This window comes from Gallinula chloropus, assembly GCF_964237585.1.
Source record: "Gallinula chloropus genome assembly, chromosome: 1".
In the NCBI taxonomy this organism is placed as follows: domain Eukaryota; kingdom Metazoa; phylum Chordata; class Aves; order Gruiformes; family Rallidae; genus Gallinula; species Gallinula chloropus.
In genome coordinates, this window is record NC_140085.1 from 82,016,274 (window position 1) to 82,042,090 (window position 25,817).

The 25,817-nt window shown below is 37.8% G+C and overlaps 1 protein-coding gene across 2 annotated transcripts in view; it reads right to left on the minus strand.

Annotated features, from left to right (window-relative positions):
* Window positions 1-25,817, minus strand: part of ERC1 (ELKS/RAB6-interacting/CAST family member 1) — a gene marked incomplete at its 3' end in the record, with an annotated part of 279,280 nt that overhangs the window by 132,621 nt on the left and 120,842 nt on the right. For both annotated transcript variants that reach the window (XM_084278306.1, XM_084278305.1), the window contains one exon: window positions 3,241-3,376. In XM_084278306.1, the coding sequence (XP_084134432.1) occupies window positions 3,241-3,376 (136 nt within the window). The remainder of the gene's footprint in view (window positions 1-3,240; window positions 3,377-25,817) is intronic.

Genomic DNA, 25,817 nt, shown 5'->3' on the forward strand with positions numbered 1-25,817 from the left:
AAACCACCAAGACCAAAATTATCTGAAATTGGTGCTTGTGTGTCCTGACCCCAAAGCCAACAATGGTTGCATGAAAAAAACCCCAACAAACCCCCACCCCTACGTTCTTCTCAGGTTAATTTTTTTTTCAATTGATTAGAATGCAGTTCCCTTTAGAGTCTATGGAGAAGACAGGATTCACTAACTCAAAAAACCTGAAATGTGGTCCTGGGTAAATTTTACTTCCAGGAAACCAAAATGCTGCAGTCCTTGAGAGAAGGAGGCTATAAGGAGAGGGCTCTTCTAAAGGAAGGAGTTTTTATTGAACCTGTCACTTGTCGTTAAACACTTCATATTTTACCTTAGCCTGATATTTTTATTAGAGCATACAGACCTTTTTCATCCGTGAATGAAAGCATTCACTTCAGCCTTGTGTTGAATATGGGGAAAGACTCTAACATCAAGCCCACCCAAACAGGACAATTAGGTTCACCAAACCAGGAAAATCACTAGGGAAAATCAACTAATGCTAATACTATGATAACTTACACATTTCAATGCTAACTATCACATCCCACTTGAATATCAAATTCTTACATGCATTTAATAACATCTGCCTTTAATCTCAGACATACTTGGATATACTTATATAGAAAACAACAGAAACCAATGCAGAATAAAACACAAGTGTCCTTGTTCCAGCTGGGGAAAAATTAATTTTCTTTCTAGTAGCTGGTATAGGGCTGTGTTTTGGATTTAGGATGAGAATTAATGTTGATAACACACTGATGTCTTTAGCTGTTGCTAGATAATTGTAGTGTCTACACCAAGTCAAGGATTTTCCAGCTTCCCAGACTCCACCAGGTGCACAAGGAGCTGCGACAGCACAGCCAGGACAGCTGGGCCAGGCTGGACAAAGGGATGTTCCCTACCACAAAACATCATGATCCGCATATAAGTGGGGAAGCGAGCTGGGAGGCAGGACTGCTGCTCAAAAACAGACTGGGCATCTGGTTTGGGTTTTATTTTTCCTGCATATGGTGAGCAATGGCATTTGTGCATCACTTGTTTTATTGTATTATTATTATCTTCCTTTGTTACCTTATTAAACTGTCTGTCTTGATCTCAACTCAGAATTTTTTTCCATTCTCTTCCTCATGCCGCTGGGGGAAGGGGTGTGAGCCAGGGACTGCGTGGTGCTTAGTTACCAGCTGGAGTTAAACCACGATCCATAAGCAAAGTGGAAAAAAATATGTACTACTGTATAGACATCTCTAATTAAAAAGCCTGAATGTAAACAGGTAAAGATAATAAAATTACACATTTTGGTATCCTTATTCCCAAATTTAGGTTCACCGTGCTAAAACAGAGTAGCACTGGAGAAAAAGAGAAAAATCTCAAACAACTTGGCTTCCTCAAAAGAGAAAAACAGTCATTTGTTTCTTGTTCCCAGATGTAAGTTGGTTAGTTTGAAATTAAAAAAGAGGAAATACTTAAGAGTAAAATAATGCTAACTATGTTATTCATATATCACTGTCTGTTCATTGCTATGTCTAGATGTACAAACACACTAAACATTACATAACTTACTGGTTCTTAAAAAAAAAAGGCAATTTTAGTATGTAATTAAGAAAACAAATTCCATTGCATTTCACTTGTGCAAAAGAAATAAAAATGAAAAGAATAATTGTGGGTAAAAATACCCCAAAAAACAAAACAGAAAAGAAAGCCATACCTTTTAAAAATCTAAAAGTACTATACAAAAGCAAAGAATGGTACCATTTGATAAAAACAGAATGCATAATAACTGCAAGGCAAATAATAAATACCACTTAACTTTTCAAACTTACAATATAAATTTAGTCAAACACAGATTAGAAATCTAACCAAATATTCTATTAGTTCTAGGAATTTTTAAAGACATTTCACTAATACAAGGAGGAATGTGTTATTTAAACTTAAGCTGCCAAATAACGAGAGCCTTGTGGATTGCCATTGCACTACAGCCACAAAACCCATTAGCAGATGTAGAAATCCCACATCCCCGCCTTTTTAAAGTCTGCAGTTATGAAATCATTTTCATACACTTCGAACTTAACTATTTCAGTGCCCTGCACCTACAGGACTGGAATTGATGGGAGAAAACCACAAAATGGTGCATCTGCAAGCATTCCACATGGACACATGTTTCTGTTGGTCTTTCAAAAGTTCTTAAACAGTTGAAACCATCCCCCTGGGATTCCACTGAAGACAGCAAGAAAGCGTCTGTTTAAATGAAGTAGGGCATTTATCTTTGCTAGTGAAATATTAGGATTTATTCTGTGTCTTCATTGTAGATGTATTAAGCTATGTAGCTGGTAACAAAAACCAGGATTTAGCCTAGCAAAAAACACCTACGAGAAAGCTCACGCTCTAAAGATTTAAAAATAATTTTAGAAGACCTCAAGGGTAGAGTGCTGTTTCCATGTTTATTTTCACTCACCAAAAGGAAAATTATTTTTGCAAATTAAATAAATCACAGGCAAAATATTATCTTTTCAATTAATATCATGGTATCTTTACTTCATGGCAACAGTTTAACATTTTTATGACAGCACTTGAAAACTTACCATTTGATAAACCATCTACAGCTACTATCAACATGTAGCACACCAAAAAATATTTGACTTGCTTTCATACCAGTGACTTTCACATACCTAGGTAGATTTGAGGTAATAAGATAATCTTGCAGGGCAGCAGCATCTTATTTCAGAAATAAAGCAAACGGGCTAGTAAGCATACCAAGAATTCATGAGATAAAGTAGGGCTTCACTGTCAAACAAGAAACACAGAAAACACGGTCCTCCCGTGACCCCACAGTATTTATAACTTACTATAAGAATACTTACTTGCTATCTTTGATTTACCGAAGAAAAGGCACCAATACAAGGTAAAATCAGCTGGAAGAATACACAAAACAGCTAAAGAAAAAGGCTGTTAGAAGAGCAGTGAAGAAATACCACACCAATCTCAATTCCAAAATGATAAAATAACAGAGTCAACAGTTAAAATTATTTTTCCCTTGTATGAAAAACAGTGTAAGTTATAAAGGCAACTGAGGCTTTCCCTAAAGTGCTCTGGGATAGAGGTGCCCTTTTAAACCATTGGTAACAAATTTCTTAGGTTACAGCTATGAAAATGGATTAGGAGGTACAGGTGCAGCAGAGAGCGAGGTAGTTAAGCCTGGCTGATTGGCCACATTTAATTCAATTCCCATGTTACCTGAAGCTGTTGGGAGCTGTCATTAAGATTATCCTCTCGCCTCCTGGCCTCCTCCAGCATCTGTGCACTCTTCTTTTTCTCCACTTGCTCTTTGTGCTTCAGATTTGCTACTTTCTTATTTTGATCTTTAACTTGCCTGTAAAAGAGAAGTGCACTCAGAGAGCAATCCAGAGCCCGCTTCCCCTCAGCCCGGTGCTGGTGATCTGGGCTAGGGAAGAGTGGAGCCCTCAAGTGTCATCACCAACACCAAACTCATCCTCAGGTGTTATTCTCAACTGTTAATTCAGACAAAAGAATGGTTCTTTTTTGCTCATTACTATTAACCTTAATGTGGACATTCATGAAACAAAACCTAGAATTATTACTTGGTATAAACTGTTAATCCAAAAATGCACCTGCCCTTCTAGGACTATGTGGCATAAATCTTTTTCTGTGTTCACACACACAGGTACATAGGAAAACCATAGCAATCTAATATCCTGTTTTGCTTTGGGTACCACTATGTCTAATCTAAGAAAAATAGGAGGATCAAAAGGAAAAACTAATGAAACATGACTTGTATATAGATTATTTACAAGATCTAGGCAATCTGTTTCTAGAAGTAAAGCTATTTCTTTTCAACATCGAGTTCTACTTGTTTACTAGATATTTAGAGGGATTTCCTATCCTTCCTTTATACAGAAACAAGGCTGTGCAAGTCAGAACAAACTATTTCAGAAAGCGTGCATAATTTCCTTTTCACTTGCATCTATGAATTATTTTTGATGATCCTGGCAACTACCATTGCCTGCAGACAGGGTTTGGCCTTTCTGGGCATTAAGACACATGAAGTATTGAATCTAATTACAGACCCTTTAATCTCAGCCTCCCGACCACAGAGAACTTAAGTCTAAACTTTTAGTCCAATCAAAACAAAACAGGCTAGCTTTGCCTCCTCAGCTCTTTTCTCCATAATTATATCTGGAGTCTGGATTTTGGAATAAAAGACAGATTCTTTGGTTGCAAGATTTCCCCAAAACATCATGCAAGTAGTAGAGACGGCTCTTTAATTTACTGTTTAGAAAGCAGAATGATATACTAGCCTCCTATCTGGTACATTATCCACACCAAGAGGGAAGAATGTTTCTTCTTTATTTCAGAAATACTTCTAGAACAGATCACAAACAACTCTGATTGCTTTAATATTTTCTTCAGAACTCATAACAAAAGTATGACCAAGAATATATCTTTGCTATATATATATTTATGTTCAAATTATGTGGCATATAGCTAGTCAATGCTTCAAGGTCTTCCAAAAAAATGAAGGTTCAACAGCGAGCTCTGTTTTTTGCAATGTAAGCCAAGTGGAGCTGGGAAAATTGCAAAGCCAGCAAATTTTCCTTGGTGCTAAACAAACTTCTATCAGTGTGAAAAAGTGCTGATGGCCTCCAGAGACTATGAAAAAAAGGGAAAGGCCTTTTCTGATGATGTTAAAAAATTACTGGCATACTTAACTACCTTGTCCAACAGTTAACAGCAGATCTAGTCAGGATGCTTTAGAAACAGAACCAGTGTAATTGTTAAGCTGTTCTAACCCAGTGCTGCACACTGGCAATGGGCATGTTGCCCAGTTTGAAAGCAAATTTGTTCAGTGATTAAACAACTTATTGGAAATATTATGTTGGCACCAACGCAGCTTGTACAATACACAGTTCTATCTGTCCAATAAAATAAACATAGCAAGTACAGCTAAGTTAATGCAGAAAATGAAAATACCTAAACCCAACACATCTAATTCCACATAAGACTTCTTGTTCAATTTCTAAATTAAAATGAGGGAAATGAATTCTTTTGTAAACTTGCAAAACAAGATTAATCTGTTGGGACACTGATCTGTATTACTGTAATCAACTGGATAGATAAGAGACAACAATATTAATAAAGACACAGCCCACATCAAAACACACCTGAAGTAGATCATCTCCCCCATGGTTCAACATGTCTTCAAACACATTAAGTATTTCAAAGAAAGGAGTAATTATAAGGGATAGACTATTGACATCCACCTTCTTATGTCTGAACCAAAATGTATGTCCTTCTAAATATGTTAACTAGACATTCTGAGACAGATTCAAGCTTTCCTAAAGCAGTTTAAAAGATTTAAGTCTTGAAATTACCTAGTGCCTGTAATGCTCAGATCGATCCTCTTAACTGTCCTACAGTTTGGAAACTTTAATTCACATGCAGGATACAACTATCACTCTGTACCTTTGATGTCAAAAAGCAACAAAAGTTGGGCAATAAACCTTTCATATGATACACCTATCTATGGCATTACCTAAAATTTCCCCAATTAAGAAGTTCACATGAAACTTGAAAATCTAAAGGGCTTGCAATTGTTTGATGGATGAAAAAATCTCATCTTGTCTCAACACTCATGGTATCAAATGATGTTCTTTTAACTCTTTTGAATGTAATTACAGATCTCTTTAGCACAAAACCCTACTAAAGGGACACTAAAGTTTTGAAGAAATCTTTAAGAGTGTTTTTAATAAAACTGAAAAGACTGCACAAGATCAATATAGTAAAAAGGGAATGAATTGAGTACAATGATGGCAACTATTTAGAGATTTATGAGTGTTTTCTAGAAAGCATTACTGCTAGCATGCACAGCAACTAAGTGAACATCAATTTGTAACATGCACATAGAATTCCCATCATAACATAAAGAGCACATGAATTTCTGAGAGATACAGAGCATGAAATGTTACTCTTAAGTACATATTCCTACTGAAACATTTTGGTTTTTCATAATGGGACTACAAAGAGAGAAAGAATGCTGGTGATTCTAATGGTTCACATTGGATGAGAGAGAGTTTTAAAGAAGGATATTACTGGAACCAACCAAAACAATAACAAAACTAACAATAGCAAAACTATCTCAGCGCAGATGTGTATTCTCAATTACCCTCAAATTAAATAATAAAAAATATGGAAAGAAAAATCTATTACATTGATTACAGTGAAAAATCCCATTTTGGAAGTTACAATTTCTTCTGCATTTCAATAGCAATTTTCAGATAATTACTTTTTTTGATGTCCAGCTCCTAAAAAATTTAGTACTCAAAAATGAAAAATCTTTTTCTGTTGCTTAGAATTTTTCTCCATTTCACAATATGTCATGCAAAGTACTGTAACAACAGAATATACTAGAGAAAAGGAAGTAGAATCAAAATCAGGTTTCTAATTAAAAAGACAAAAACCAAAATACACACCAACCAAAGTTGGACTAACTAAAGATGGACCAAGATCCAACCATTTCTCATCCTTTAATTCAAGACTGATGAAAAATCATTTTTTTTTTGAATCTGGACCCTCAGAATAACTACTAATTTACATGACTTTATCAAATTTTTAGTGAAACAAAGCTACATCACTTAAAAAGAAGCTGCAGCTTTCCACTTCTCTCTGAAAATCTTGATTACCAGTGATCAGGTACAGCCAAACACCATGGGAAATGAATTAAACTAGTCACAATAAGCGATAAAAACTTTCAAATGAGAAGACTTCACATTTTAAAATAATTTTAAAGCAGCAAGACAAATATAAGCAATAGAAAAATCAGTGGACCATCAAGCATTCCTGAAAAATGGAACGTCATTTTATTACCTGTGTGTGCTTTTGAAGACTTTTCTTCCCTAGTAAGATTAAGTGCTTTATAGGCACTGCTATTTATTAAAGCTTTTATGAAATGACTTTTTTCTGTACTAATATGAATATATTTTGCATTTTAATACAAAACTTATTATATTTTCCTGTAATGCACTTCAGCATACACAGCTGTCAATTATTTCCTCATACGGATTTTCATGCTACATGTTAATGTAGCTAAGCTATTATCCTCTTCTGCATAACTTCTAATGGTCTTGTAAAATAAAAAGTGACAAAATGTTAACTGAAAATGTGCAAAAGTTAATTTCAATTTTACCATTCTATTTTAAAATATTTTTCCTTCACAGTTATGCACTTAAAACACAACAGTCTTTTCTTAACAGCCCAAGTTGCATTTATAGACATTTATAATGCATTTGAACCTCCAGAAGCTTCAAGATAAAACATATAAACACATACAGAGTTTCACCTAATGAATACACACATTGGGAAAAAAATATACAGATCTGGTGCTCAGCTATAGAAACAGGCTGTTTTAGTCATCTGACTTAAGCACTCAGAAAATATTTCTGTATGTCAGTCAGCCATGTCAGAGAGATTGTTTAGCTCAAGATTTCATCGGCGTAGCATTACCACCCCCCACAGGACAGTCTACTGTTGTTGCAGCTGCTAATACTGATGAGCAGATGAGCTTTGCTTGCTTTAAAATACACTTTGCTCCTCAACATAGGTTGAACTGATGCATGGCCAAAATTACTAAAAAAATAAACTGCAAAGAAAACTGCATGCAATGAAGTCATATATTTAGTTTAAAACTGCCAATTTGCTTTCTATTATGGAATATTAGATTCTGCAATGTATATCATAGGATCATAGAATCATGGAATATCTCAAGTTGGGAGTCATAAGGATCATTTGAGTCCAACTTCCTGCTTTTCCAGGACTACCTAAAACTAAACCATATGACTATGGGCATTATCCAGACACTCCTTGAACTCTGACAGGTTTGGTGCCATGACCACTTCCCTTGGGAACCTGTCCCAGTGACCAACCACCGTGTAAATGAAGACTCTTTTCCTGACACCCAACCTGAGCTTCCCCTGATGCAGGTCCATTCAATCCCCATGTGTCCTGTCACTGGTTCACCAGAGACACATCAGTGCCTCCCCTCTCCACTGCCCACCCCCCTCCCACCCTTGAGGAAGTCGATGCCATTGCATAAGACCTCAAAGCACTTTGTAGTCCTAAGAGACAGAAGCACATTCATTGACTTGTGGAATGAGAATTTGAAAGACTATAATACTACAGCAATTTAAGTCAAAGCACAAAACACACTATATTAGGAAAAAATTCCAGAAGGAAACACTGGGCAGCAGGAAACATTCAGATTAGTTATCCAGACCTCTCTGAGCAGTTTTGCTCATTAATGAGTCGATGGGTGAGAAAAAAAGGGAAACTTACTGAAAAAAAATTAACAACCATGACACACTGAGATGCCAGTGACCTGAGTTGGACCCATTTAAAATTCACAGGAAAGTATCCAACTTACTGCATTACTCCCAGTATTTCCTTCATTGCTTCTTTGTTTTTAAGGTCTGCCCCACCAAATATTTTAGCTGGCCATTTCCCTAACCTTAATGTATGAATTTAAAAGATTATAAACACAGTGACATAGCCAGCTTGTTGTGTTTTGGGTTTGATTTTTTTTTTGTAGTTTTGGTACACAAAGAAAAACATTTATATTCTGGGAAGTATACCAGAAGGAAGCCAAGGAGAAAGAACTCTTCCCAAAAATGCTACTTGAAAATAAGAAAAGCCTCTGTTCTGAAAGATTTTGCTTTAGCTTTTAGTTGCTCAAAATTCACTTTACCTTACCAGTGGTGGCCCACCAAACCACAGAGAATAATGGTAGTGTTTGGAAAGTGTAAATGCTTAACCTCAAGAAGAAGAAAGTGATGAAAGGAAGCTAAATAAGTGATGAAGGAAACAGGACTGACCACATCACATGGTCCCATTATAACTGGGTGTCTGATGGTCAAAGGGAAGTTGCCAAAGGCTGAAGAAAGTTCCCTATCTTACGTATTGAAAAATTAAGATCAGGAAAATTTACACAGTGCTGAAGATTTACAAGGAATTTAGTATGATTGGATTTTTTTTTATATAAAGTTGGATTATCTGGGCCTCTTCATTAGGCTGTATCTAGTAATCTCAGCTTCTCAAGTCGCGTGTCACTATTCTTAGTTATACTAAGGTGAAAAAATTAAGTTAGTAAATAAACAGTAATTTCATTATGCTTTTCAAACAGCTTGGTTTAACATGACCATCTCTGCTGCACACTGTGTCTAAGCTAAAAGACCAATCAACATACTTTTAATGAGTTGCTCTTGTTCAGATGCACAGCAGGCAAACTCCAGCACTCAGTTACCTCTTCTGCCTCTCCTCCCACAAACTCTCATCATTTTGTTACACTGTTCCTTGCTGTTCTGTGCCATTTATATGACAAGGGAACATGCCAATGAAAATATTAACAGACCCTGAAAATTTAACTGGTCTGCTGTATTTGAGACAAGAAGTCCCACAGCGGCTTTAAGAGATGGGGAGGGTGGACTTCATTTCCTGAAGCTAGGAAACTTTGATTTTTAAAAACAAAGTGTGCGTTTACATCAGCACTGGAGGGGGGCAAGGGATGAAGACTAGAAAGGCTGTGGGAATCCAGCTTGCCCCAGATTTTAGGAACAGGAGCTTAACAGTGTGTGAGTCGGAGTGGAAGTCAAAGACTAGAAGCAGATCTCAACCTTCCACTAGTTGTCATCTTTCCTCAGTGTTAAGAATTATCTAGATGAGTAACTAAAGGCCTTCAAACTCAGGTCCAAGCTTCTCTGAGCTAAAACGTGTCGACTATCTAACACAACAAACTCCAAAATTTGGCCATACAATGTGTAATTTTTTAAAAAAGTTTTTATCTTCTTGTACTAACCTCTCTGACTCTGTCTAGCAGAAGACCAAGAAATAGAGCCAATACGAGACACACTGAACCCGAATGCTACATGTGCTTCCACTGTGAAATGTTATCACTCAGTGATCAGCAGGGAAAATGCATTGCTGGAAACAGTTTTCCAAGTGAAATGATGCAGCATCAATGGTTCATGAATTTAGAGGAAGGTACATAATGGATACATTAACAGGAAGAGCAAGCTAACTATGGACGATAAGCACGTCTCAGATTCATGCTCTATCCACCACCAGACTAACTCATTTCAGGGTAAATGGACTATTTTTCCCATCAATTGCTTGATTGAACAAAACAGGAATAAACCAGGCTGCTGGCCAGTCATAAGGGAGCAGCCCAATTACACACAAACAATGGTGAAGTCAAATAGTGTTGTCTTCATATTCTCAAAACTAATTTAGCCAGCTGGCTGAAATTGAGGGATTATCAGCAGAGATTAACAGCACTGTCTTCATTTTAGAACAACACATCCATAGCAAATCAAGGAAACCAAAGGTTTGCTTTCAGACAGATACAACATACTAAAACAAAGTTACTCTAAAGAACTTCAGGGAAACATCTATAGCACCTGATGTTTTCACTAACGTCTAATTCCAGTTTTGCAGATATAATCCACTATATGTATTCACCCCACAATGTGCAGCTAAAAAAAAACCCCTAATAAAACTAATATGCAAATTCCCAACTATTTAAATTCTCTGAATCTGTTTACTAGGAAGCAAGTTTTGTGATGAAAATAATAAATACATTACTGTAATTACACTGATATCAAATTTGAAATCATGCTTCAAAGATTAAATATCAAATTAATTATATGTCAAGTTCTAGATTTTTGAAAGCTGACAGCAGTTGAACTAGGAAAGAAACCTTTAACTTTAAAACCTTGCAACCTTTAGTTTTGATTGAAGCTACAAGCATTTAAAATACAATCTCAAGGGGAACACTGAAATAAATCTACAAAATAATGATACCTGTGTTCCTTTGTTAAGAAAAATACTAATGCTTTAATGACCTTAATAAAAGAAATTGGTAGTTCAACAAATAAGTTTGTTCTGTTGTATTTTTTCTTCTGCTTTTGTTAATAGAACAAACAGATGCAAAGCCAAAAATGACAGTTATAAAATGGTTGATTAGGCCTCAATCTGGATTCCTTCTTCCTGCAACATGCTGGGTTAGTTGAATTTGGCCCTAACAGTGTGGGAAGAAGTCCCAAAGGTGCTGTTCTTTTTACCTTTAACTCTAGCGCACGAGCCAACCGCCCTGTGAAGAGATCACACACAGCCAGTCACTCTCTGCTCAAAGACCTGCACCATTTGGCTGAAAAAAGTATTTTCTAAACAGCAATAAAATCTTCCTTATGAATGGCATTTTATTGAGGTTTCAGAGGGTATTTTTGTGATCTAAGATCACACATGTCTCTTTTAACTGCAGTCCTGCTAGCCAGAAAAGAAAACAATTCAAAATACAGCAGTTGTTTTCTTTCATATGGGTATGGGATATTTTAATTCCTTCTAGAATTGATAGCGCCAGCAACCAAGAGAAAATCGAATGTAAAAATCACCCACTGAAACAAAACCAAAACCTAAATGTAAGTAGAACAAAATGTAGAAGCAAAGCATTTAAGAACTATGCTAGAGTAGCTATACTGAACCAGCTATCCAGACAAAAAATCCTCTTCTAAAAAATTTCAGAAATTTGGGCTAACAGTTGCATATTGCACCATCATTTTGGAATAGTGTATGCTAAGGAATCAAGATATGTTTTACACTTTCAAGATGACAGCTACTGAAAATCCAGTCTTCAGCAAAAGGTATTAAACTGAGCAATTGCCAAACACAAAAGAGAAAGCACAGCGAAGGTACTGGCTCAGCGGAAGAAGATTTCTATAGAAGAAAAACATGGATGACAACATTCAGAGTTTTGCTCTAAGAAAACAATGTGAGGACAGTGATGTTAGCAGGACCATTCTGAAAAAATGTAAAGCAGTCCATTTCCGGGCTAAAAGCCTGATGGTTATATGTTGCTGGGACTCCCAAATAAAAATATTTTATAATTTAACTTCTCTCTTAAAAAGAAAATTGTTTTCAGTAAGAATCTTCTAAGCAGGTTCTTTCTATACATGTGAATGGAGAAGTGCTTACCTGGTTAGCTATAAAGGAACTGCACCAAAACTGATCTGAAGCTGTACACTCCCAGAATCTATACTTTGAAAAGTATGCAAAAGGACAGGATTGATAGAAAAGCAATGTTATTGAACTGTACTGTATTCTCATTATCATGAGAATCTGAGATGGGAACTCAGACCACAATGTCTCTCAGAATGGCATGTTTGGCATATTTCTTTCAGGCGCTCAGCAAGTAGACTTATTAAGAGGTATCTCTTCTTATGAAACATATTCTGTAGCACTGGCTTTGACAGCTCCCATCAGGTTAATATGAAAAGTGCCTACTGAGATGATTTGTTACAGGTAAATGATGAAAAAGAAAAAAGAAAAAAAAAGTTCTGTGCAAGGTGCAAGAGGACAGGAAGCAAGCAAGCAATGCTGAAAGAAAAGACATTTTATATTGATTAATGGGGTATCAACCCTGTTTGCTCTTATATCTTTTATATATGCTGCTAGAAAGAATTTGCAGCTGAAAATTCATAGACCAAACAGAATACATTTATTTTTAGTTTTATTTGTTTAATTTTGTTTGGCTTTTTAAACACTGGAGACTAAAGGAACTAAATGAGCATATAAAGCAGGTTATTAGAGAGCAAGGCAGGCCTAAAGAAAGAACCAAACAACACTGAATACAGTATTGGTGGGAAAAACAATGTACAACAGGACATGCCCCCACAGGAATGTAGTTCAGAGATACAGCATCCCCTCTGAAGCCTGCATGGCTAAGTCTCATGAGCCTCATATATACCTATAGATTCTGTCCCCTCTCTCCCTTCCCTGCACGCATGACTTCATCAAATACAGCACAAACAACTCAAGACACTAAAGCACATGGGGAAGTTTGCAGACAATCTGAGTTTTGCTGGCATTCAGAACAGAAACAATCTGGTCAGTGCTGATAGTGCCAGTGGGACTGATAAAGCTTAAAGCTGGACTGATGCTGGAGCTAAGGAAGACAACATATGCTTTTCAGAGCTACCATATGGTGAGCTACAGTAAATCCATGGCTTTAAAAAGTCACAAGTTTACATGCTAAGAGGAAGATGAGCAACACAGATGAGTAGGAGCTAGCAGGAAACAGCCTCAATTTTCAATTTGATTGGCAGCTTTTGCCATCTTTTGTCAAGGCTGACACTGAGCATGCCAGCTTGGCAACTCCCAGCTGTGGGCAGCTGTAATTTCTAGGACCAAATGAGGCTCTTCTGGTCTATCTACAAAGAGTATTTCACAATTACATTTTCTAATTCTTTCTCCCTCTTGGTTTTTAGAAGAGAGATGGGTTACTTGTAATGATGAAGTTCATTCCAGAATGCTTGAAAGAAGGATGCTGGAACTGAGTCACTCCAACCAGCCCCCTGTCAACACAAAACTACCATCGTGCTTGGGCCCAGTTTCTATCAGATCTGTTCAGTATTGCAAACAGATGCATAACAATGTTCCATGACACTTTGAACTGAATATGCTGAGTCACTAAAGGGAAAGGTGGCACTTTGCCCCTTAGAACTAGGAATTACTGAGTAACAAACAGAAAGTGCCAACTAGGAATATTTTGTACTCCAAGGAAGCAAAGTTTCTGAAAGCATGATTAAATCTGTCTGAATTACATAGAGTACTGCAGGAAGACTAGCTATAAAACCTGACATATTCCAGCATGAAAGGGGCTCTATTACTTGCAAATGAAGAGCTTATTATACAGACAGAGGGAATACTTGAGTACACAACCCTGTCAGGATAATGAAACAGAAGAGAGAGAGAAAAGAAAAGGTAAAAAAGTTTACCAATTTAGCCTTAGCATAAGAATGTTATACATTTTTTTGTCTTGCAATATCTGCCTACTTAAGATTTTATGAATAAGATTTTTTTTTTTTTTACAGTAACATGATTGAGTTCAAATTAATTGAGTGATAGCAATAGAAGTGTGCATTTTATCTATAAACTGTATGACTGCATGTCCTGGTTCTGGTAGGCCAGAATTAACCTCCCCAAGCAGCCAGTCCAGATGAGCTGAGTTAGCCTGGGCTGTTTCCACACCACCTGACATCAATCCCCCATAAAAGGGGCTGGTTGGGGAAGGGTGGTCCTGCACTGCTCTGGGACAGTTTGAGTGTGTCCAGGGTGTCAAGTTGGTCCTTGCGCTGGAGCAGTGCTCAGTGTTATTGCTGGGTTAGTAAAGTGCTCTTTGTTATCACCGGGTGAGCGCACTTTGTCCTGGGCTTTTGTTCTTGTGGTGCTTGTCAGTAACCTGTCCTTATCCCAATCCACTGGGGCTCTGCCTCTTTCTTCTGTGGGAGTGAGTGAGTAGCATGTGGTGCTCAGACACTGCTTGGGGCTGACCTACCACACCACAATACATATCTAAGCTTATCTAGCATATTTTTCATTCAAAAGGTGAGAAACTATTTGCAGATAAGATGCACAGGTCAGTTACGAAAGCTGGTTTCACAGGAGGCAGGATGAAAAATATTAGCTAGTGATGAGAAATGCTCTCAATTAAATGAAGTACTGAAGGGCACATCTGAAACACTGGGGTTGCAATGCCCTCATCCAAGGTAGTGATGTTACTTTGTGCATAGGTTAAAAATGGAACTTGATCTTCACAAGTAACATGCAAAAAAAGGTAACATTTCAGTTTCAGTACTGGCAGAAAAATGCTGTTCTGACAAGGCAGCTGAGAAGAAGGTGAAGAATCAAGTACGGTCTATTTTATTTGCCCACAACATGAGCAAGGAAAAGGAATACAAATACTGCGAATTTCAACCCCAACAACAAGGCAGGAGAGCATGTCTAGTAACCACAAACACAGACCAGTAAATGCCCAAGCTGTCAGATCTAAGGTCACCGTCCCAGCCTAAGCCCTCAGCCAGCAAGAGAAGCTTACAGAGACCTTATAAAAAACATAGCAAACAGAGATAATTTCCAACCTTATCGCCTCTCATTCTATTAACAGTAAGATTTGAGGGCACCTTTATTTACGGATGGGCAGGAAGGGAACAGAAGTTGGGGGTGCTACTATTGTCTTCAGGCCTTACATATGTACAAAGGCAACATCAGAAATCTTGAAAGAAAAACACTTGGGTAAATTATTATTTATGAAAATTCAAGCCCATTCATACCACCACAATGACACCTATCACAGTGACACGTTATTCCAGAAAGCAGCAATCCTTGGGTCTTAAAAATAACTTAAAAACTGAGAATACCAGGACAAATTTGCAAGAAACAGAACTGCAGTGGACATGCCACAGTATTTTTCTTACTTCTTTCTTTTCTTAAGCTGTAGTACTATTAAAAAAAAAAAAGCAATTGTTTATCCTGTTTATCAAGGCTAATATTATACAGCAAATTCTTACCAAAACCACACTAAAATTGTAGAGTTTGTCCTGGAATGCAGATTAACTTATCCTAGTAAGTTAGAACCATGGAGTAATTTTGGTTGAAAGAATCTACAAATGTCAACTGGTTCAATCCCCTTGTTAAATCAAGGCCAAATTAGAATAGGTTGCTTACAGCTTTGTTCAGATGAGTTCGAGCATCTCCAGTGATGAAGACTGCCGATTGCCTCATTGGAACTTAATGCAATTTTTATCTGTTGCCTCTCAACCTTTTACCGAATGTCTCTGAGAAGACTCTGGCTTTGTTTTTTCTGTATCTTGCCATTAGTTATCTAACTTGAAAGATAACAGCATGATGTCCCACGAGGCTCCTCCCTGTGGGCTTGAACATACACCGTTCCTCTCTGCCCCTCCTTGCATGTCATGCACCTAGTCATCTCATTTGCCTGCGTGCTGGACTCGCTTCATTATCCCAATGTTGCTCTTGTACAGGGAAGCCCCAAACTAGACATAGTATTCCAGACACAGCCCCAAAGTGCCAAGGGGAAGGAAACAAACACTTCTGAACAGCTAGGTATGTTTGTGCTAATACAACCCAGCATTCAGCCTTCTTCACGATAGTGTGACAACATTGACTGAAGTACAACTTGCCCTCAGCCATCCTTTGGTCCTTCTCTACGCACTAGCCTCCTACCTAACCAGTTGGCCTTCAGCCTGTACAGATGCAGGGGTTATCAAACCCCAGGTGCAGAGCTTTACACTTCATGATGTTTCTGCCAGTTCATTTCTCCAAGTCTGTCAAAGTCACCCTAAATAAGAAGCCTACCCTCCAGCATTTAGTCCCCATAACCACTCCCCCCACTTTGCTATCATCCATGAAATTTCTGAAGGTGTATTGTGTCTCATTATCCACTTCATTAAAAAGGCATTAAACAGTGCTTATTCCCCTCTGAGCCAGTCACCTCATCATTGAAGGCAATAAGGTTGGTGAGGCATGATTCACCATTGACTGTTCCCTATCACCTTCTTGTCTTTCAGATGGCTTTCTGGAGGACCTGCTCCAAAGAAACTTCCCAGCACCTGGAGCTATACTGACCAACCTGTATCCCTGGATCCTCCTTCTCATCATTCCTGAAGACATGGGTGATGCTTGCCAGTCACGAGGAACTTTCCCTGATAGCCACAAACTTTTAAAGATGACAAAGAGTCTTGGCTATGACATCAGCTGGCTTCCTCAGCAACTTGTGAATAACTGATGGGATTCCATCAACCTCTACAATTCTATTTTGTTTAAATGGTCTGCAATTTGGTCTTCCACTTCAGTAGGTAATGCTTCACTCCTGCAAGCTCTGCCACTATGCTCAGGGATCTGAAAGGAGTCCTCATCAGTAAAAAAGGGGGAAAAGAAGCTACGGAGCTCCTCATTATCTTCAGTGACCTTTCAAAAAGATCTGCCCTACTGAGTTCTCTGTAACTATTCTATTATTGCCAAGACCATGGTCTGTTAAAGCTTTTGGTACTGTCAGTAATGGAAACATTCACCCAAATACTACTTTACCACATAAATTCACTGTCTATATAATTATGTGGCTTTTACAGTTTTAATAACAATAAAAATCTAGCCATTGGGCAGGGGGGAATAATTTTTTCCTAAGAAATTATCCATTAAAGAAGAAAAATAACCTCCCTTACTCCCTTGACACAACTTGATGTGTCATAAAAACATTTAATGTTGCATGAATATTGAATGATAATTTCAGTTAATCTTCTAATGATGACATGCTAGGTAATTTGTTAACTTTGGGATATATTAACATGAAGACACATTTTAAAATGTCTTCTAAAAATAATTTTGTGTTTTGATCTTTCAAATAGCTCAGTAAAAAGCCAGCTTTTTTAAAAAAACAAATTGTATGGCGTTCCTCTAATCTCTCAGAGCATTTGACTCAGAGTGCTTCAAATATCACAGCATACTTCAGACAAACAAACATCCTCCCTAGTGCCACATCCAGTCATGTCTTTCTAATGTGATTTCAGATACAATTCCCATAGGAAAGCTGCATACTTTGTGAATAGATATAATGAAAACAGCAATAACACAAAAATAAAAGCAACTCATCAATGTCTCATACAATTAAATCCATTTCAACAGGTAGTAGGAAAGAAATTAGATCATGCAAGACTACAGAAAAGTAAGAATTCTGAGATGATGGACAGCTGTGAATAATTTTGCTTTCTTAAGATGCAGTGAAATGAGGCAAGAAAATAGGACCTTTGACAGAAAAGCTACAGGTTCTAATTCAACTGAGAAAGACAGCTCTGATAATTGCTAACCTAAAGCAAATTTGAAAGACTGTGCCAGTGACCATAGTTCTATTTTGTGCCCTCTCATCACCACCCAGACTTCACATCCAACAAGTCTGATGCCTTCATTTCTTCCTTTCCCCACGATCATCATGTGGATGCCTTACTTTTCACTCAAGAGTGAGAAGAAGTGTACTTCTACACTCAAGGAACAGACAAGTGTTGCAAGCAGAGTACTTTTTGACATAAAGAATCTCATGAAGCTGTTTTTTCTCTAAGTAGAATTAAAGGACAAATATATTAAATAGGAAACAACTACTAGAGGTTGTTCGTTTTGAGAGATATCAAGGAAATTTAAATGGAATCTTCTTTCAACACAATGTATTTGTCTCTGTTGTGCTAAAACGAACTATTTCTGACTCAACAGGCTTGACATTTTTATCATTTTTATCATTTCCTGATGTGGCCAATCACTGGCATGATGGCAGAAGGAAGACCAGAGTCTCATGAAAGTATGAAACTAAAGAAGTGTAGAAATAAGTTTAACAGTAATTTTTCCTATTGCATCAAATTCTCTTTGGTATTCCAAAAACCCTAGAAAACTTCTTTCTCTGAAGATCTGGATTAGTCACTCAAAAAGATGACAGAGTGTAGTTAACCATGTGTTGTAAACTACCAGACAATCTGACAGTAGAAAGCGGGATGCTTAAAGACAAGCCTCTTGCATAAGGCCTCCTGTCCTACGGTTCCAGATACTTTTCTATCCCAGTGCTGTGCTACACAGATAAATTGTTGATGAATAGCACGCTCAATGTTATTCAGCACACAAGATACAAATAACAGTGACAAATTAAAGCTAAGTGAAAACAAAACAAATTAAAAAACCAAAGTGGTTAAGCTGTTTGTTACTCAATTTGAAGCTAGAAAACTTGCTTTTGCTTTATCAATATAGATCATTCTTTCCTTGAAAAGTATGCAGTTGCACACTACAGCACCTGGTTTTGTCAGCCTTGTTACCTTTGTCCATCTCAATTTTTGTGACATGTATACATATGAACTGCTTAAAAAAGAACTGTAGCATATGACATCGAGGTCCTTGAGCGTGCTCAGAGAAGGGCAACCAAGCTGGTGAAGGGGCTGGAGGGAAAATCTTATGAGGAGCAGCTGAGGGAGCTGGGGATGTTTAGTCTTGAGAAGAGGAGGCTGAGGGGAGACCTTATCACCTCCTACAATTACCTGAAAGGAGGTTGTAGAGCTGTGGGAGATGGTCTTTTCAGCCAAGTAACAGGAGATAAGACAAGGGGAAATGGCACAAAGCTGCACCAGGGCAGGTTCAGATTAGGTGTTAGGAAAAAATTTATCACTGAAAGAGTTGTCAGGGCCTGGAACAGGCTGCCCAGGGAGGGGGTTGAATCACCATCCCTGGATGTGTGTAGAAAAAGGGTAGATGAGGTACTTAGGGATATGGTTTAGCATAGGATGGGAACGGTTGGACTTGATGATCTTAAAGGTCTTTTTCCAACCTTGTGATTCTGTGACTTTGTGGGGTTTTTTTTATTTTCTCCACCGCTGCAAGTAATGACACCAGAACAGTGGCACTGGGCTTGTTACTCTTGAACTCAGCATTGGATAGTTCTTAATGTAAAGCTGTCACCAACAGAGAGGCTTAGCAAAAACTCCTTATGGAAAACTGCTTTAATCCTCATGCCTTCCAAGTCTATTTTATTTAGTATGAATCAGTATGACATCCACGCGAGGCTCTTAGACTTACGAGCGGTAAGCACACGGCATACCAGCAACAGCCACACAGATTACGTTCTGGTTCACTGAGTTTATCACCAAGAGAGAGATGATGAAAGCTTAATAGACTGATCAGAAAATTCAGAAGTTTCACACTGATCACAGTAAGCAAAGCTGTTCTTGATGAGAATGGATCTAATTTAGAGCATTTCTTCCTGTTTCAAAAAGACAGGCATACCTAAGGCATTTTTTTCAGATACTCAGTTCTTTTCCAGGAAGACACATTTGCTTTGATGTCTGAAAAAACCCAACTTGCTTTACACCATTAGGAGGGAAAATGAAGTTATGGCTTCTATAGTAGCTTCCAATGCTGGATGTAAATTCACAGAACAGCTATTTCTGTATGTAGGAAGGAAAAGGAACAGTTCTGGAACCCCTGGAATTTTCCTTCTTGTCCTTCTTGCACTTAGGAGACTCTTTTCATTGTTTCTGTCCAGCAGAGATTTTGCAGCACTCATTCCATCTATTCCCTTACACTCTTGATTTATTTTAACAAATATCTACCTATCATAGCAATCAATTTTAAAACGTGGGGAAAAAAAAGCACCAACCAGCCAGCCAAACAAGAAAAACAACCCCAAACCCAACAATAGAACCACCAAGAAACTAAGAGGAAAAAACAGACAATCTCTTTTAACATCTTACCAGAGCACCCTTGAAAGATCTTAATATTTGACCACCTCACACCAGTCATACGTTCTCTAGCTACATTTTACAATATGTTCTAAATGAGAGAAGTAAAAGTTGCAGTTACATTGTTTGGGGAAATAGAAATCATGCCGGGTCCCAGAAAAAACACACCCATATCACACCCTATAAATGGTTCCCTCTCTTGCTCATCACAAATTGTGGCATAGTTGCAGGTGTTGAGGACAACTTACAGCTATATGGATTGAAGTAGAAATATCTCTGACAGATGTATTCTGTAATATTTAGTAATTTATCAGCCAAACAAAGCACATGAAATCCCACTTGTGGTGACAACCAGCAAATACAGACTACCCAATGGAAGTCTTGCTCATGCAAGAAAAGACACAGTCTGTACGTCAGAGGAGAATATGCACATGGCAAAAAAGCCTCCTGGCCGTTCAGTTCTTTGGGATCTGAAAATAGAGGGTCATTCAAGGACAACCCAAACAATTACAAGTATCCCGGTACAACGCACTGGCTATGGAAGGTATTGATGGACAACAATATGGATTAACTTCCAGTCTTTTTCCAGTTAGTGGGAGGAAGGAAAATACACAGCCAAGGCCACAACTGCAACATCTGTGCCAAACCAAGGTCAGAACACTGACACAATTTAAAGGCGTCAGCAGCATCACAGCATCGTGGGATTCTTCTCACCACCAAATTTTTCACAGTGTTAATCAGGAATAGAAGAGACGGATGTTGGTCAGCAACTCGAAACTTTAGCCATTAAGCAGTGGCTTTCTGGGCAAAGACACTGCCTGAAACAATTATAGTCATTCCTTCGTCAGGAGTCACAGATGCTTTCTACCAAACAGACTTTATCAGCAAAGACTAGAACCCAAATTGGTTTCAAAGCCTTTTAAAGGCAACCAGGGGTCATCAGATACTCTATACTCTGACTTGTATTACATGTCATGCACAGCTACTCCTAGCTACTCTGCTGAAATCCCCAACCCTATGTTTAGCAACTGCTTTTAAAATAAGAAAATTCAAATTTGTGTCATGGCTGAAAGACTTCATGTTGTTTCTTGGTAGGACTTCTTCAGTAGTTTATCACTTTGTGCCTTCAATAAACGTATTGTCTTGCTAATCTTTAAGCTTTAGCCCTTGGTTCTTTCTGACAGGACAAGACACTCCAGTGGTACCAGGACTAGTTCCAAAACATCGCTACAAGGTTTCAGACAGAGATGCAATGATAACAATCCACCAGTTAATGTACAGACGACTAGTATTTTAAAACAAATGGTTTTGCACTCAACAGCATATATCAGAGAATATGACAAATGTTCAATCTGTTTTCTTCTTGAAGTAACAGGTAAAACCAATAATGCTTAAACTGTCTTACTTCAGCTTCATGACCCTGTGGGTTTTTTTTTTCCCCTTGAAAAGCTCCATTGGTAAGTATTCCCTCATTTCCCAAGGCACCACAACATTGACTTACAGAGGTCTTGACATAAATTCTTTCCTTCGAGTACACATTTCTTCTCAACATGCACCCTATTCAACCCATCCTTCTACACAGACTTAACCAAATCCCTGATCTTTTACTTTGTAAGCTGATGCACAATCTTTTGTGAGATCTCAATTTTACCTGAATAGACAACAGCCTTATGAAAACCCTTAATAAAAGTGAATACTGACCTTGAGGTGAGGCTGAAGCAAGCAGCAAATCCAGGAAGGAGATGCGAAAGAAAAAGAGTTAGAGTTTGTGAAAACAGTGTAAAGTGAGAAGGCAGTTCAAGAATATAGGACAAAACAAGCACATCTAAAACAGGTAATGACACACAGACACACAATCCTTCACAAACACAGAGCTGCAGGTTTTATAGACACGTAAGAAAAAAAGAAAAATGAACCTTTACATTAGATTACACCATTTCACTTAGAGGCAACTTTCCGTAGAGAACGTAGTCTCCGGTGTATAACAGCTCTTGGAAAAGGGAAATAAACCAACTGTAGAAGTCTGGATTTACATCATGTCACTAGCAGGTAGCCTTCTTCCATAATTCTAACAAACATTTTGAAACTGTGGAGTTTGACTATCTGAGTTGAACCCTAATATGTTCCTTTATGTCATCTTCTAAGGGTTTGTTTTCTCTTCCATTTATCCAGCAGATGACCCAAATTTTTCATAAGGGAATAGAAGGGAGAAAAATCCCAACCACAGAGTAAGGTCTTCAAGTCCTGAAGACTTGTCAAAGCTAAAATTTCATCTTACTTAATTTTGACATTAAAGTCACACTTCCAAAACCACACAAACAAAAAGCATCTGCCTCTTCTTCCTTCAGTGTTGCTGTCTCAACTCTCCCACATAAGGTGCAATCTAAAAACAATAATGACCGAACAGGCATATATTTTTGACAGTTCTCTCCAACATTGTTCAACAGCAAAACTGACCAAGACAAAATGCTGGAGTTCCCTGTAAAACACGAGTTCCCACAGGTTCATTATTGCTTTATTTTTTCCAAATATCTTCAATATCTTTTCATAGGCATCTGCTGTCAATTTCACTGATAACAGCAATGTAAATCAACATGGAACCATAAATACAAATCTTTTAAATCTGATTTTAAACTTTATTATTTTTCAGTCAATAGCAGAGAGGAAATGTAAATGTCTTGCTGTCCAAAGTGGCAATTTGGCTTCTACAACATAAGCTGTACTTCTCCTGTGGCAAAATTTCACTCTAAAAAGACAGGATACGGTCTGGAAAAAATATTTTGTAGGACAGCCTAACTGCTATATGCTTTATTACTCCTGATATATGGAACCATGTAAATTAAGTTCAGAGTCCTTACTTCTGGCATAAATTTTAGGAACAACAATGTAGGATGTGGAATTTGTACAAGCAGCAGTTTCAGAGTGAGGTTCAGCTGAGAACTGTGTTGCTGGTCTGTAAGAGATAAACTACTGTGAAGATACTATTTTTTGGCTTTTAAACTAACATTCTTCAAAACAAGTTCTTCAAGGACAGCTGCTGTCAAGGCTGTGTTATTTGGGGATTTTGGAAATACGAGACTTGCAAAATGCCAAGTACAACATCTCGGTGTTTGATCTTAAAGTCAGTTATAATGTTCCAAAAGCCTCAGTTAATTCGTATAGAAAAGCGTGGAACTAACAATTCTAACTGAAATCCAAAAGCTCTCTAAGCTGAGCCGCAGAGCTTCAACTGGTCAAACAAATTTAACAAAGGGGAACATAAACATAAAAGTGAAAATAAACACTTGGTTAGTTATGGGAATAAATAAGGCTGGGGGAAAAAGCTTGTCTTTTTCATGACTATTACTTGATTATGAAAGTTTACAACTTCTCCTTTTGCATTTCAGGGAGCCTTCATAGCACCTGCTTCTATTGTAGTGACATTGTTTCTTCAATGTAAATGTGAAAAAAGTGCTGGCTACAATCCAGAATAGCCCCGTGGAGTTGGAATGAACCATACTGTTCTTTCAACTGCTCTTACAGACAACAAGTTTTGCCAGGACAAGATGAAGGCGAAACAGTACCTGAAACGCTATGCTGTGGTCGCTTGCAATTTTCTCTATATTACTTAGCCAGCTGTATGGGATTTGAATGGAGATTAATTGTTGCTACATTTTCCTTTTCTTACAGAATAAACTCTTCCGAAGAAAAATACATCTTGTGCAATTGCTAGCCCCTTTTTCCGTGTTGCTTTACAGGGGTTCAAATACTTTTTTAAAATAATGGATTTTTAGAATAAACATAGTATTTATCCAAACAAAAATCAGGAATATGCCTGAAAGCACATAAAAAGGAAGAAATATCTGGAACTGTACTACCACTTGAATTAAAACCAAGGTAGACACCTGAAACTGCCAGCTATTAGGAAGTCGATGGAGATCTGCAACAGGCTGGAGGTGAAGCCTCAGTGCCCAGGGCTACATCAGTGAAATTGAGCAGAGGAACGCAGCAAGCATCTGCCCCAGGAAGCAGCCCCAAGCAAGCAGGATCAGATACATACCAAGACATGCTCATCACAGAGCAAAAAAATAATTTTTAGTTTGCATTATTTCCCTTTGAGCAAGAACACACACTTGCAGCATTCCTTACAAGATCCAGCAGCAGCGCTTCTGCCCAGCACCATCAAGTATGTATTCTAATGCAATATTCCAAGGCAACAGTCACACAGGGATACAATACAATTGTAACACCTAATGGGAATCTTGGAGAAATCCATTTTCTTTTAAAATGCCATCTCATTAATTTTAAAGATACAGCCGACTTTAATTCAATCACTGGGTGCAGATCGAAAAAGTCAGTGAGATGTGAACACTTCAGTATTTAATTATTATATATATATATATTTATAAAGCTGTTGATTATTCCAGCTATAATATTTTTTCACATGCTTGTATATTACAGGGAGTAGAATGGTTCTGCTCCATTGGTCTCAGATGTATGTAGGGAGAGGCTGACGTAATGATTTCTAGTTAACCTTTGAATTCCACTTGCTTGACAGTGAGCGATTGTGTATATTTACTACTTCACAGTTCCTTCAAAGTAGCCTGACAGGGAGTAATATATATTTGATCTTCCTTGTGTCAGTCAAAGCAGAAAGGCTTTTTATGTTTACCACTTTTGACACCTTTTCTTAGTAAAAAGAATGATGGCTGGTCTTTTCCTTTCTTTTTTAGTTAGTATTTAGAGGGGTGGAGAAGAGATGGAGAGACAGAGGGAGGGAAGGTTTGTATGTGCATCCATGCACACATAGCACAAATGTGACCACAGGTGGCCATGGAGCAATACTGTTGCTATTTCACTGGCTTATTGGCAATTTCTGGGTTTTCCTTTTGTTCTTGCTGTACTACAAGACAGTATAAGGATCTGACACTTTTATTATTACTGTTCAGTTCTTCAGAAGGGAATTTTCAATTACTTTTTTTACTCCTTACTAGTTTTTGAGTATGGGTACCATCACATTGCTTAAAGATGTTGACTGAAAAAAAGCTACAATACAATTTTTGAGGAGTCATGACAGGTTAATAACGAAACCCTGATATGGAAACTAGACTTATTATTTACATAATTTTCTTCTTCCTTTGATTTTATAATTAATTATATCATAGCTCTTATAGCCTACTGATCCAGTAGTTGGATTGGGAGATGCTAATAAAACCCATCATTGCTACAATGAAGGAGTTGATGACAACAACTATAATAACTACAGACCACAGACATAGGTGTGAGAAGGAATGCTTGATAACCACTTTGACTTAACGACAAAAACAATCAGAAATTTAATGCCACAGGAAATTTGTCAGGAAAAGAAGCCTTGAAAAAAGCTCACAGCCAGTGCTTCTCATTACTCATAAGTATTACTCTAACATAAGGTTCTTTTTGGAGGATCCACACTCACATCCTTAGTCTTTGTATAGGAGTTAAACCAAGCTTACAGCCACTGCTGAATTTAACAAAGGAGACTGTCTGTACTCAGATCCACAGAGGAGAATCACTCCATTTAATAGTGTCAGTCCTGCCTGCCTGAGCATGGAAATAATATCAGGGTAAGTACCCAGACTTGGGTGGTTCAACAAGGCTCACTGTATAACACTGTGAGCTCATTCAGGCAAAGCCTACATCAGCCCTGACCTCTTGCCTTGTCAA